This window comes from Drosophila willistoni (genome assembly GCF_018902025.1).
Source record: "Drosophila willistoni isolate 14030-0811.24 chromosome 2R unlocalized genomic scaffold, UCI_dwil_1.1 Seg167, whole genome shotgun sequence".
In the NCBI taxonomy this organism is placed as follows: Eukaryota; Metazoa; Arthropoda; class Insecta; order Diptera; family Drosophilidae; genus Drosophila; species Drosophila willistoni.
In genome coordinates, this window is record NW_025814050.1 from 23,907,275 (window position 1) to 23,922,403 (window position 15,129).

The window sequence follows — 15,129 nt, forward strand, 5'->3', positions numbered from 1 at the left end:
AAAACAACAAAAATATACACAAATATACAAAAAAAAAAGAAGAAATATATATAACCAAAAAACAAAAAAAAAAAAATATTATTATTGCCAAATTGCCAGAGGACAGCAGTTAACGGTAACAAAAGCTGCAGCAGCGCCGACGTTGCTTTAACTGCGTGAGCGTGCGTAAGTGCGTGCCACTACGTATGTGTGTGTGAGTGTGTGAGTGCGTTGTGATGGGCGGGGGCATATACCATATGTGGGCGTGGGCGTGTGGGCCTGTAAAGGGAAACGCTCGTGCTTTTTTTGCGGTCGCGCGTGTTTAATTAATCATAAAATATTCATCTAAATGCAAATGGCCGACGACCATTTTAAGAAATAAACAATAAATGTGAAACAGAAATGCCACATAAATACATAGGAAACTAAACAACAAACGCAAATTCAAACCATAAAACGAAAAAAAAGCAAACAAAAGAACTCTCTTCCAAATCCTTATCAAGGATTGGCAACTTGCCGTCGGCAATTCATTTCAAATCAGTAAAAGAACTCAAAGTGGATAACTGAGATAACTCAAAACTCAAACGGAACTAAGGGAGAAGGTAAGTTAAGAAAAACTAACTTCAGTGACAAGTCAGCAAGAAATTGTTACAAAATTTAAGGAAATAATTCAACTTATAAAACTAAGAAAATATTGATATGAAATGTCTAAAAATAGGCACGTATATTTAAATAAGGTTTGATAGTAAAGAATTAACCCAATATAGCTGAGATATTTTGATAGTGTGTGAATATGGAAAATAGAAAGGTGCACACAATATCATTAGCTTCTGAAAATTGCAATTTAAAGTCTGAATTGAAAATATGTAAGCTGGAATGTTTTGCAACCAAATGCCTTATTGAAGAATACTCAAAATGTGTTTTTGGGCATTAATAATTTGTTATGTGCCAACGTAACACGTAGTTAAAGCAAATACAAAATAATCAATATTATTCATACTAATCGAAATGAAATTTTATAGAACAAAAAAGAACAAAATGAGTTGATTCGAGTCTGTGTTGCAGGGTACACGTGAATAATAGGTTTAACGAAACAGAATATGATAAATAATGCGACCAAATTGTTTGTTATTGCCTTAATTTAAAATTTTAAATATTTCCTTGTAGATACTTGATTTGCTTTTTTTGAATGTTAATACATATCTTATTCTTCAATTGTGTTTCATGAGACCATGTAAAGCCTAACTAAGAGTGAATTGTCACAGTCTTATTATATAAACTTAAGCTATTCTCTTAAACTTTTAGCTTGTGTTCTGTAAATGTATTTCCTCTTTATTAATAAACCCATTTCTAATGATAACCATATTTAATAACCTCCTGAATTTCAGTTTATCGAATTTGGATTATTAGTTTAGATGCACATATTTATGTATTTACCCTTATAATACGCATATACATATATATATTTATACTTGACTTAAAACCAAATATAATGACCACAAAATGTAGTCAAAGCTTTTTTTTAGGCCAACAAGTGCACAAAATGCCAGGTTTTCTTTCCCAAATTTTTGATGTTGCTGTTACCTTGTTGTGTGAGTGGCGATTATTTTAACTTTGACACTTTATGCGAAAGGAGGACATGCAACCAAAGCAACAGCTACAACATCAACAGCAAGAGCAAGAGCAACAACGACAACAACAACTTAAAGTTGCATGTCGAAGCTTATGTCAAAGTTAACATTAATACAACTACTTTGGGCCTCCAATACAACAAAAAGCCTTTGGGGGATGGCCAAGGTGAGACGCATATCAACAACTGAAGTCTCTCAGAGCCAGAGGATACGACAATGTGCATGAATGTGTGTGTCCATGTTATGCAACCAGTAACTTCAGCCCACACCCAAAAAAAAAAAAAAAACACAAGACTACAACAAACAAAATAAAACACAAAAAAAAAAATCAACATCGGACGCATGTCAAGAATAAAATTAGCACAGAAAAACAGAGAAAGGGAGACACAGTAAGTGGGGGGAGGTTAAACGAAAAGATGACAGGTGTCAAGTCAGCGTGTCAAAGATACAAAAAGTATCTTGTAGATACACACTCACACACATACACATGATGATGACGATGATGATAAGTTGGCTTAGTCTTCAATCAGACAAAATGCAACTTGAGACAGTTTAATGCTGTATTTTCTTTTCTTTTTTTGCTTTTTTCTTTCATTCCATTTCCATGGTTTCTCCCCATTTCTAATTGCTTTATTGTCTTGATGAATTTATGACAATCTCTAGTGATATATATTTCTCTATACAATCTGCTACAAGCCGCTGCTACTGCTGCCGGGTGCTGACAATAAATTCATTTTCTCTTCATTTATAAAATATTTGAAACGTTTTCCTTTTCGTTCGCAACTAAAGTCTATTTTTCATTTTTGCTTGTTGCGTTTTTATTATGTACATATATACAAACAAATATATTTATTTATTTATTTTCATTTTAATACACAACCAAAAATTTCTACATACATATGTGCATTCGAATGTATATACATATCTATTTTGTATTATGACAGAAATGTTGTCTGAACGCTCATTTCAATATCCCGTCCTTAACTTTTTTCATCATTTTATTTTGATTACTCTTACCTAATGGGATAAATGCACATCATAAGAAGGTTTGTACAGGTCCTCCCGGTCTAAATTGTTATAAAGTTATGCACAAATCTATTGAATTGATTCTATATGATTGTCCAATATATACACACGTGTTTTGTCATCATTGGTTAGTAATATATAAGGGTATAGAAACTTCGATCAGCTGTACTTAATTCTTTTTTTACGCTTGTTGTTGTTGGGCCGTCAGTGTCCGAAATATTTTGCCAAATGGTGCAAAAGTTTTTATTATTTTCGTGCGATATTTTGTAATGTGGGGCGTTTGAAAAATATTTTGTATCAGAAATATGCCGAGACGCCACACACATGCGAATCTGCAAATATCTGTATTCTATCTATCTATCGGTTTGTGAAAATAGTTCGACATTTTACTGCATGTTTCAGTTGGATTTTGATTGTTGTTTTTCATTTTTATTCTGCAATTGAGTTTTAATAAACGTGAGCTAATTCAATAAGCTGCATGAATTTTTTGTATTTAGCCAGACAGTTGATGGAATTAATTAAACCAATGCTGGCTAATATAGATCTAGGAAGTTAAGTTCCCTGCCCTGAAGATTAGAAGGACACTAAATATATGAACACAGAATGCGAAGCGTTGTGTTTTAAAACAAGAGAATAAAATTGATACCTATTAAATTTTTAATTTAATGACATAATATGAGTGATTAAGAGCTCACAGACGATTGGCCAAATATCAAAAATGGCCCAAATGTTCGGTGGCAGAAGATCCTAACAAAGGGGAAACACACAGCAAGTGCTCAAAAACCCCAAAGAATGAGGATAATAGAGGGGGTAGTTCCAGCAAGAGGGGTGTCTACAGCATATGTGTGTGTGTGTGTTTTGCTTGGGTACTTTGCATAGATTGTCCACTTTAGATTAGGCCATGAATAATTTATGTGCGTCTCTTATGATTTTAATTGTTTGCAATGGCAGCTTAACAACTCTTTCCCCTTCCCCCTTCCACTTCTTTACTACTCCCTGCATGCGCTCCCCTCACCAGGGCTCCTTTATTATTCCTTTCAACCAAAAAAAAAAAAAGACATAAAAACCGAAAGCGCCCCAAAAGCAAAATGCAAAAACAATACAAATTCATCTACAGGCCAAAACCAGGAGACCGCTGTCAATGTGTGTGTGTGTGTGTCTCCCCTTTCTCTGCTCCGACCCCTTCCTCGGCCTACACTGACACGTTCCAGCCACTTGGCTTGCCTGTCCTGCCGCTACGACACGCAGACATTTGCATTTCTCACACACAAATGTACAATGTCTCCTTCTCTCTCTGTCTCTCTCTCTCTCTCTATATATATATATCTCTTACTGACTTAATGAAAACGGTGTGAGATTGTGTGTGCATTTGTGTTTGTGTGTGGCGCTTGCCTCCAACCTTTACGTCTGCCTTTGCTTCTGCTCAACTGGTTGACTGACCCTCGTCCCTCTCCATTATGGTCTTCCTTCTTTCCTGTCTGGGTTCGTTCCATTTCGTTTCTTTCTCACAAAAATTATATGAAAATTATACCAATTCAACTCATAAAATTTTTTCAACTTAATAAATTTGCAGACATTTTGTAAAGTTGCTGGCGGGTGGCAGGCTGCGGACATTGGATAGCGGGAAAGTGGGAACTCGTCCAGCGATTCAGCCATTGGTCGCTGGCAGTGGGCTCTGTTTGACTTTTAAGCGCCTTTTTAACCACGATGATGTCTCCTTCCCTCCCCATTAAACCGGCCGCCCCTGATATCGCAAAAGCGAAAAATGGATACTCGCCCCAGACAGAAGTGAACTAAAACTTGGCATATTTTAAATGAAGCTCATAAATTTGTCTCGTACAATTCCTACATTTCGGTTTCTTTCTTTCATTTTCTTCTATTTGCACCCTTTCCTTCTCCCAGGGTTTCTTATCTCTTGTTGGCATATTTATGGATCAAAAATGGTGGGGAAACTGTTTCTTTTTTTTTTCGTCCGATTTCTGTTCACTGTTGAATTGCCTAATGCCAAAATTTCGATAACAATTTATCATGAATAGAAACAAGGCATCAAGCCTATTAAAAATGTAACTTTAACCGCAGAATATAGAAAACAGCCATCATTATACACATTTATAATTTATTGATAAGATACATCGATCCCAATCAAAATGTAGTATTTGTTTAACTGAAATACTGTCTATGAATTTCTGTATAACTTTTCACATCAATTGACATAATACAGATGCTCAAATTGATTTTCATATTCCCGATTGCTTGATCGATCGATGGTGAATAACAAACTTCCATGTTTTGCTTCATTCACACAAAGTGTTTATGTTTGCAGACCGTGAGTTTCATTTCATTCAGAAAGATTCTCCCGGATATAGCTAGTGTACAATATACATACATTTGTACATACATATATGCAGTAAGTGCTGGCGCCCATCAATCAATCAAGCAAATTGCAGCAAATTTTGATCAATATCCGCTTGAGAAGTCAGTGAATGAGGTAAAATGTACTTCGCGAGGGTCCAAGGGGTAGTGGGGATGGTCTGGGGGATGGCGGCGCCCAGCAAATAGAACAAATGTATAAGCATAATTTACGATTTAGTCAAATGATGAACGCTTAGTTAGATACAAAAGACTTAGAGTTCCTTCGTTTTGGTGCGTTTGTTGGACCACCTGCTGACAGGAAACTTAAGTTGAAGTTTAGTTCATTCGATGTAGTTATTTTTGCTGCGCATCGATGACAAAGGAAATGAAAGGGATGGAGCTAGAAGCAGAGGCAGAAAAAGGAATTTCCATTTACACTCTCTCACTCTTAACCACACTCACCTTAGACAGACAGACTTCTTTAACTTCTTTAAGCGTCTGCCAGCATCTTTGCTGAGGTTGTTGGGGCAATTGCGGAAGTTTTATGTTTTTGGCTGTGCGTAAATCGCTCAAGAAAATCAGCTCAAGTGGAATAAGTTGTGGCCAAGGCATTCAAGGGTTAGAAGGGCTGACTGGCTAGCAACTGGACGGGTCTTTGTGTGGGTCTGACACCGGGCGAACTAACTTCATTTTCGGTTAACACTTTGCTTTCGTAGGCAACCCAGAGAAGTTCAGTAGGAGCCATGGGAAAACGACCCCAACAGAAAACTGATGCCTGCTACTGTAGCTGCTGCTGAGTCTTGCATTTAACAAATTGATTTCGGATAAGGCCATCATCGAAGGCATTGATGGAAATACTATACGATGTGTGGGTGAGGGCACTAGTGTGCGCCTCGACGATGATTGCCAATCGATATAGTTAAACAGCATCCCAAATCGCAACAATCTGGGAGCGGCCCGGGTCTGGGATGGGACGCGTGTGCGTATATGTTTACCTTTGCCAATAAATTCACTTAATTGCCGGGAAATAATCATAAAGCAATCGGCCGTAATGCCTCTTCTCTCTATCATCTCGCAGCTCACGTGTATGCCGTGTATCTCCGGCGGACGCATTTTCCAGTTGCCTCATGAGTCATGATGTTGAAATCGATATTGCTATTAGGCTTCTATGGTTGCTCCCTTTTGGTCATTGACCAAATTAGATTCGAATTAATGTAGTTGGACATAAACCATGTTCATAATTCAAACAAGGTACAAATGAGAAAAAATATCTTATTCACAATGCATTTACTTGCTTTAAAAATGCTTACTGTTTTTGTTAATTTTGAAATTTCTGGATTTTAATTTTATTTCAACAGTTCAGTTTTTTGGAAGGATTTGTAAAAAAATAACATATAAAACAAAATAAAAACAATCGTTCCGGAAAATATGGTTTAAGAGTTATTATGGACTGGAGCCTGGCAAGAATGTCATCCTAGAATGATATTCCATTGCGTTCATTGAAAAGAAATTGTTGTTCTTACATCATTAAGGTTCTTCAACTCTCGAGATTACGGCAGAGTGTTGTTATATGTATGTTAGGTGCTTTCTGGTCAGAGACCCGTTGGAGCATTTCCGTGTCTTACGACACAAGTGACCCACAGTCAGAGTTTCACAAATTTTTTGATTGATGTAGGAAGGCGGGGGAGGGTGGTTGGTGAGGCGATTGGAGGGAGATGTTAAATTAGCTATAGCTCGAATAAATCGCATGAAATCAAAAACAAAATCCAAAAGTTATGCTGAGTGATTCCAAATGAAATATATCAATAAATTACACAGAACACAGGCCCATGCGGATGGCTCATGCAAAAATTGAACGCTGTTTTGGGATCGGGCAGGCCAATCCAAAGCCAGAGTCCAGTCCAGGCTGAAATTAAGTTATACGCGCCTAATAATATGCAACCACTGGACCTGGTTTGGCCAGGTCTCGGCTGGGCGGGGGTTACTCAATTATTCAACGCCTCAAAAATTGCGCCATTGCCTGGCTCTATTCATATATTCAAAAATAAATTTATCATAAAGTCTGGCACAAAAGGGGCTGCTGACTCCTTACGTGGTGACTTCGGTCTGATTCCATCTCTAACTTCATCTCCATCTTACCATCTCATCTTGTTCTCATTCGCAGAGTCTTGTCCATGAAGCAGCCGCCATTGTGAGATCGGTGGCCACCCGATCTGGCTAAGCTACCGATCCGGCAGAGGATAATATTATGTGTTCAATATTTCGCAATCGCATTAATTATCGTGGCCCAAAGAGTGGAGGTGGCTCGGTCACGGGCTCTGGCTCTGTCTCCGCCTCAGGTGGTGGTGGAGGGACCGACGGCGATAGCCTCTTGGCCAAGGAGCTGGATGCAGATAGTAATAATAATGCAAGTGTCCAGCAGTCAACAACGCCAGATGATGATGAGCTGGAAATGGACTCGCCAGAGATGGCGGAGGCATCCGCCTCCGCATCAGAGGAGCCTATGGACAACAGTAATGAGGCCTTGGATCTGTCGGTGATTTCAGGAAATCGTTTGGCCTCGAGCGGGCATGTGGCCTTGGAAGCTTTACAACATACCAAAGTGGCAGTGGCCCAATTTGCGGCTACAACTCATGCCAACGATCTGGCCATGGTCCAGTCTACTATATTCAATGTGCAGAGGCAGCATCTGATGCAGCTGCAGCTCATCCAGCATCTACAGAGTCAATTGAAGCGAGCAGGAGGCATCCTTTCCCGGCAGCAGGATGAGCGAGATGAGGAAGATGACACACGGAATGAAGAGCAAGAGGATAACGAACAGGAGGAGAATCACCAGCCAGAGGAAACTCCAAAAGTCAACGGCTTGGCATTAGATGAGAAAGTTAATAAGGAGAGGTTAATTGATAAAGATGACGAGGAGAGTTCAAAGACTGATAAGGCAGATGTAGATGGAGGAGTAGTAGGAAAAGGAACAGGTACAGGCGAGCGTGATAACAGCCAAATGATCGCCCCTTTAATGTGCGACATTAGTTCGAGTCTAGCATCGAGTATAATAACTAATCATGATCCTCCCCCGGCACCGAATGAACCCAATTGCCTGGAAATGTTGCAACGTCGCACCGAAGAGGTTTTGGATTCTGCTTCGCAAAGTCTACATGCTGCCCAAATGCAAGAGGAGTACTCGGAATATGCCTCGAAAGAGGCTCAGAGCCGAGGCGAGATATTCAAACATCGCTGCAAATATTGCGGCAAAATCTTTGGCAGCTACTCAGCCCTGCAGATTCACTTGCGATCACACACTGGAGAGCGTCCTTTTCATTGCAACGTTTGTGGCAGTAAATTCACCACCAAGGGCAATCTAAAGGTTCATTATCAGCGGCATACACAGATCTTTCCACCTATGCTTATGCCGCCAGTAGTGGTCAATGGAGTTGGTCCAGGAGGCATAGCACAAGGATTGCCTCCACCGCCTCCTCCATCTGTGGAACACCTAAGTATGCGTCTGCCCTTTGTTCCTCCTATGCCGCCTCCCGTAGAGCAAACAAATGAAAGGGAGCCGTTACAGCACCAGGACGAACAGGACAAGGAGAAAGAAAAGGAGAAGATCGAGCCTGAGAAAGAGCAAGAAATGGAAGAAATGCGCGGGATTGAGGAGCCAATGCAGCAGGCTGAGGATTTGAGTAAACCATTTCGAGAGAAAGAAAAATCCGTTTCCCCCGTTGAGCTGGTAGTAAAGTCACCCAAATGTCACACAGAAAAAACGGAAAGTGTACCAGAAAAGGCAGAATTGATACCCAAGTCACCATCTCTTAGCCGACGAAATGGGAATAGCCTTCGCAAACGGCACTCCACTCCAAATACTCCGCCCGGAGGTGGCGATCTTCACCCTCATCTTCAAGTTGGAGATTTGGATCTTCATATGGCCGCCGCTGCAAAGATAGTGCGACGATCTAGTCGTGAGGCGCCTGCTGAGTACTCTCTAGCCCAAATGGAACGCATTATTGACAAATCCTGGGAGGATCTAATTGAGATTGATAAGACCTCAGAGACCTCCAAACTGCAACAGTTGGTGGACAACATTGAGAATAAGTTAACCGATCCCAATCAGTGCATTTTTTGCCAGAAGGTCATGTCCTGCCGTAGTTCGCTGCAAATGCATATCCGCACCCACACAGGCGAAAGACCCTTCCGTTGCAAAATCTGCGGACGAGCTTTTGCCACAAAGGGTAATCTAAAGGCTCATATGAGCATTCACAAGATCAAACCACCAATGAGAAGTCAATTTAAGTGCCCCGTATGCCATCAAAAGTTTTCAAATGGCATCATATTGCAACAACACATAAGAATCCATACTTTAGATGATGGTGGGGTAGCAGGAGGAGCAGGACTTGTTCCTGGACAAAACGATATGTCAGCTTTGGCAATGGAAGATCAAAATTCCCAAAAGTCATTGGGAACTTCAGATACTTTGGATTTCTCAACCACCATTTCGGATCATTCGGGTCAGCGATCAGAATCATCGCAAGGAGGAGATTTTGATGAATTTATGACTATGGACAGTACAGACGATTCGCGAGATAATTCGAGCATTGCCACTGCCACCCCTCTGCCGCTCGATAAAGAAAAAGAGAGACGCGGTGAGCCTAGCGATGAGCGATCTAATCCCGATCTGGTCACTAATGAAATGCCCGCCATGGATCTATCTTCACCACGTCTGTTTGGTGGGGCTAACGGAAGTGGAGGAACCTCAGCTGGTTCTGGAACAGGAGGAGGTGGTGGAGCTATGCTTGGCCTGCCCATGCCACCAAATCTTCTGCTCATGGCCGCTGCTCGCGAGGAAATGCATGCCAAATTCCCGTTGCTGCCATTCGGCCCTCTTGGATTTATGGGTAAGTTACTCCACATCTCTTCTCTCCAACTGGTGACAGATGACAAAGCCCCTTTGTCTGTCACCTTTGACCCACTCAAGTCTGTGGGTATAGCTATAAATCTGCTAGCTACATAATTCAATTGGACCAAGACAAAGCATTCTCGATCCATCCCATTCCCATTCTCCTCCCAGTTCCCTGTTGGCAGATCGCAGTTCGCCTTTAAATTCCGCATCTTATTTATAAATTTAGCTACATTTCGGCGACAAAAGACGCCTTTGACGTTCGCTCTCTTTATTTTTCATTTCATTATGTCACAACATTGAAAGCATATGGAAATTTATTGCCATATTGAAAAATATCGTACAGCACGAGGCGCAAATTAAATACATTCATCTATGCATATACGAGTATTTGTGGTATGAATGATCTTGATCTCTGACCTATTGCCGTTTCATTGTGTGTTTGGGTAGGTCTGCATCCGCCTCCAAATGTGTGCAATTTATGCTTCAAAATGTTGCCCAATTTGGCAGCATTGGAGAATCATCTGCAGAGTGAACATGCCAAAGAAATTTCATCAGGAATGGGAACAGGAAACGGAACGGGAACAAATCGTTCGGCCTGTAACGAAACATCTGGATCACCCTATCACGGGGCCAAGGTGAGTATCTCTCATGCCTTAACTATCAATATTACACACAAAGTCCACCGATTATTCTTGTTTTTCGCGGGAATTCATTAGTTTCCCAATTATATTAAAGTCTTATATAAAGTCCAACAAACTAGTTACCTCATTGCGTATTACTTCAATCCACTTTCATATGATTCAATTTCGCAATGGTAAGAGCTAATGCCAGCTGACATTGAAATCGACTCATCGTCATTCCTTTAAGAGTTACTCGGATTCAGCCTCATTAATTAAAATGTTCCACGGGTTCGGGCCGGTTAGTTGTTTGGCTCGCTCAATGGTTCGCCATATAAGGTGAGGGAAACTGGGCAACAATTCACGTTTATGGCCATCATAGAGACGATACCCCTCTCCATACAAATTATGAGCACATTATTAATTGTTCGCTCATCTCACAACCAAGACGACGACGACGACGACGACGACGACGATTCTTTGCCATTATTATGAAGAAATTGTGGGCAAGTTGTGAGCATAGTTTTGCCTTAATTGCTGAGACGTTCCGCACGGTGACCCCCGCCAAAGCCTCAGCTTTAAGTGTTCTGTGTTCACTTCGGTCTCAGATTATACACTAGTTCTTTTAGTGTTGTCAGATAGCTAGCTATGCCAATTATTCATTAAAGTGCGTTTTTACTTTAAGTACAAAATGCAGCGCATTAATAAATATATTTTTATTTTTGCTGCTGAAGAACCACTGGGCAATTCCAACTGTTGTCTCATCTCAACATGTTCTGGCTGACGCACTATGTGGCATTGTGTTCTATGACTAATGACATCGTTCATTATATTTTACATTCTTGGAGTATTTCCAAAATCCACAAATTTAAAATTCGAAACGCACAGTAGTGAAATAAACCTTCTTAAAGACTTTTCTTCAGATCATTAAAATTTTGTATCTTGTGGGTATTCGTAAGCCTGTCTTAGTAATATAGGAAAATTTCTTTTCACCTTTATAATTTTGGCAAAAAAAAAAAAAGAAACGATAATTGAAATCCATTTTTAAATAAACGCTATTAAATGGCAAATTATACCTATTCGATTTTTATCTTTAGAATATTTTCAGTTTAGTCCTGATCCGCTCCTGGTTTTATCTTTGTTTGCAGCGTAATATGTCATAACATTTTTAGCCAGTAATCATGAGGACCATCCCCCAAGCCCTTCTTCATTTGCTATCTTCGTGTCTCAGTATTCCTTTCTGGTCTTGACTATCTATGTAGCCGTTTTCGCTCGCTTAACACATTGTTGATGATCTACATCAGACGAACGGAGCGGAGGAAATTTCTAAATGATTCAAAAATTTTAAGTAATTACGAGAATGCATTATGATGATGCGAAATTTACGAGATGGTCGGATCGGATCGAGCCTGCTGTGGAGACGACTGTAGTCCAGGGCGAGTGAATTCGACTAGAGTACTAAGAGGATGGCTGGTGATGTCGTTGCCTGGTGCCGGATCGGTGGCGGTGTGTGCCATGCATTCAATGCAAATAAATTATGCTACGCTTTATGCAAAATTATTTAATCTTTTGTTTGTCGCGTCTGCACATCCCAAAGGGACAAGCACACGACCCCCAGAAACAATTGTTTTGCCATAAAAATATGAGATGAGATGATGTTGATGATGATTTTCTCTGTGAGAGACCGGGCGGCTTTGTCTGTTCTAAAGATAATTAGTTGGCATTATTACACGCGTTGGGCATGTTACTAGAACACACCACATTGTAAATTGTAAATTTTAAATTGTAAATTATGTTTTTGGTTTGCTTCTGTTAAAAATAAGATTATTAAGAGGCGCGCACGAGTCTGACAAGTGTGACATGAACGGCACATTAAATTGGAAATGCAAAAGAAATTAGCGCCCCTGAGGGATGGATGGGGGAGAGACAAATCATTTCTATATATTATTTTTATCTACACTTTCAGCTTACTCTCAATCCAAATCTGTTTGCCAAAAAGCCGCTTCCAATTCCAAATAACGACAAATTGTCGGAATCGGCTAAGTCGCGAGAGGATACTCCCACACCCAACCCAGTTAAGGAGGAGCTCGAACAGGATCCAATCCAAAGCGATGAAGGTGGTTGTGATGGAGGAGCAGCTGGCTCTGGTTCAGGATCTAGCTACAATCAGGAGGCAGCTGATGCCGAACAATCCTTAATGAAAATGCAATTACGTACGATATTCCACTTCCCTTCCCCTTTGAGACGCTTCTTCATTCTCTGTTTTTACAGATGCCCATCGCTTTCCAGCAAGTCCCTTGGATTTTCAGCAGGCCCTCATGTCTGCTGGTCCACCCACTTCTAGCCTCGATCCTCCTGTGAATAATAAACACTTTTGTCATGTTTGTCGGCGAAACTTTAGTTCTAGTTCAGCTCTGCAGATTCACATGAGGACTCACACGGGCGATAAACCCTTTCAATGCAATGTCTGCCAAAAAGCCTTCACAACCAAGGGCAATCTCAAGGTGGGCGAAATACATTGCTTTAACTCTAGAAAGAGGGCAGCGCAACAATTCCATTTCAATTTCAGGTACATATGGGCACCCACATGTGGACGAATCCCACCTCGAGGCGCGGTCGACGCATGTCCCTGGAGTTGCCTATGCGTGGAGGTCCTGGCGGACCTTGTGGACCCGGTAGTGCTGGACAGGCGGTCGAACAAGAGTTTATGCAGCGACGACCTGAGATTTTTTTTCCCTACCTGCCGCCTTTTTTCAATGGACTGCCTCCAAAGGTAAGAACCATCCCTTGAACGTGCGGTTATACGATGGATATAATTGTTATCTCAGGAAAAGAATTTGCATTCATTAGCTTGCATATGAGCTAATCTTGAAAGTCTTTCTTTGCATTGTCTTGTTGCAGCCTGGTGAACTAAGCCCAGGAGCTTTTGCCAATATACCGCCACCTCATTTTTCAAATGGTTCTAAATACCCCTATCCACCTGGTCTGCTGGCTTTCCCTGGCTTCCTGGGAGCAGCTGGCGGTCAGCAACCCTATAATCTGGAGCGACGCAGCAGCAGCAAGTCCCCCACACCCGAACCCATGCAAAGTCCTCCTGCAAGGGAAGATGATATTGGAGTTGGGCCTATTTGGCATCCACTCAGTCGCATCAAATCGGAGAATAATCAAAATGATAATGCAGATCGGGACAGCAGCAATGTGGATGATGAAAATCTGACAAATCGTCCAGAAGATGTTGAAGAATCAGAGTCGCATGACGAAGTAGTTGGTGAGAAGTAGCAATCACAATGTGGTTGAGACACATGGTTTTTGTGGAGTACATATCGTGAGCATAACCCTAAGCTTGATCTAGCAAACACACACACACACATCTATATATACATAGAATATACGAATATATCCTTTGTGTCTATATTTAAATATAGAAAGAAAAAGAGAGAGTACGATCTTCAAGGCATTTAAATGCATTAAGTTTAGTGGATAAGTTGTAAAAAAAAAAACAAAACGTTGCGAAAACGAAGGGGTATTGAGGGGAATAGAGAACTCAACAATTGAGAACTGCAGATCGAAGTTCCCCTTGATTAATTTTATGGCTATCTATAGAAATATCTATAAAAAAATAAAACATACACGTAACATAAAACTGTGGTAGTTGCATATATAAAAAAAAAACAAAAAAAAAAACACAAAAAAGAATCAAGAATGGAATGATCAAAAATAATAAACGCGGCATAAAAATTGCAAACCAAAAAAACTCTTTGACATTTCTTTTCCGGGAAGTAAGGGACATTCCACAGAGACAAAAAAACCAACCGAATGGAGTTCAATAAATTCAGGCAAATTGGCATTTGGGTAAGTGTTCATGCCACGCGTATCCCATATATCATGATCCGCCCTCTTTGCCCCAGACCAAACAGATGTTGCCTCTGCTTTAGTATCCCCCAACCAAAAAGATACTATATTATAAATATCAAAAAAAACAAAAATCAAAATAAAATATTTTGCCTTTTGTCTCTTGTAAGAAGGCAAATGCCGTGGCAAAATATTTTTGGTTTAATTATGCTCTTGTCATTTTTTTGTTGGCAGACTTTTATACTATATGTACACACATACATATATACATAGAGACGATGTAACAAATAATAATTTCTAGACCGCAACAACTTGATGTCGTCGGCGTATTATAAGTAGTTCCCTTCTATCGTTCTTTTGCAAAATATGACAAGATATTTCGGATTTAGGCAAGTGTCAGACAATCCGAATTAGTTGTGGATTTCATTATATATTTCTATTTATTTTTGGATTTACTGGCAGAGAAAGCATTCGAAATTTTGACCTACAAACTTTTTTTTTTGTGTCCTTAGATGTACATATATATATATATAGAGTTTTTTGTTAATAGAAGAAGTATATTTTAATTGTGTCTAAACTATTTTTAGTCCGTTTTATATACATCATATTTGCGTTTTGTCATTGTTTGTAATTTTTCCATTTTCCACAATGTTGCACTTTTCCCAAGAAATTTAGCTCATTTCATGGCCGCACATAATTCATATAAAAGTGTCAGACTTGCTGCAGCACCATAATTATCGGCATAGGAACCATTAACATCTCAGCCTTTTAAAACACA

General features: G+C 40.1%; 1 protein-coding gene and 1 long non-coding RNA gene across 3 annotated transcripts; one reads left to right on the forward strand and one right to left on the reverse strand.

Moving 5' to 3' along the window:
* The first annotated feature begins 60 nt into the window (after window positions 1-60).
* On the forward strand, window positions 61-14,176 carry LOC6646580 (homeotic protein spalt-major). Its single transcript, XM_047010698.1, has 7 exons — window positions 61-581; window positions 7,153-9,877; window positions 10,330-10,517; window positions 12,466-12,712; window positions 12,771-13,003; window positions 13,069-13,272; window positions 13,401-14,176. Exons 2-7 carry the CDS (start codon window positions 7,237-7,239, stop codon window positions 13,776-13,778), a joined length of 3,891 nt encoding a protein of 1,296 aa, XP_046866654.1. The 5' UTR covers window positions 61-581; window positions 7,153-7,236; the 3' UTR covers window positions 13,779-14,176.
* LOC124460225 lies at window positions 4,171-6,345 on the reverse strand. Of its 2 annotated transcripts, XR_006954159.1 has the most exons (3): window positions 5,451-6,345; window positions 4,486-5,388; window positions 4,171-4,429 (listed from the first exon to the last, which is right to left on the reverse strand). It is a non-coding gene; the product is annotated as an uncharacterized LOC124460225 (long non-coding RNA). The 2 variants fall into 2 exon arrangements; XR_006954160.1 differs by having other exon boundaries at window positions 4,171-5,388.
* Window positions 14,177-15,129: the final 953 nt, after the last annotated feature.

What these genes read in the sequence shown, in the direction of transcription:
- LOC6646580 (XM_047010698.1), top strand. Translation starts at nt 7,237, where the DNA reads ATGTGTTCAATATTTCGCAATCGCATTAATTATCGTGGCCCAAAGAGT. An exon ending in CGGCCCTCTTGGATTTATGG is followed by an intron (nt 9,878 to 10,329) that starts GTAAGTTACTCC and finishes GTGTTTGGGTAG; the next exon opens with GTCTGCATCCGCCTCCAAAT. An exon ending in CAACCAAGGGCAATCTCAAG is followed by an intron (nt 13,004 to 13,068) that starts GTGGGCGAAATA and finishes TTTCAATTTCAG; the next exon opens with GTACATATGGGCACCCACAT.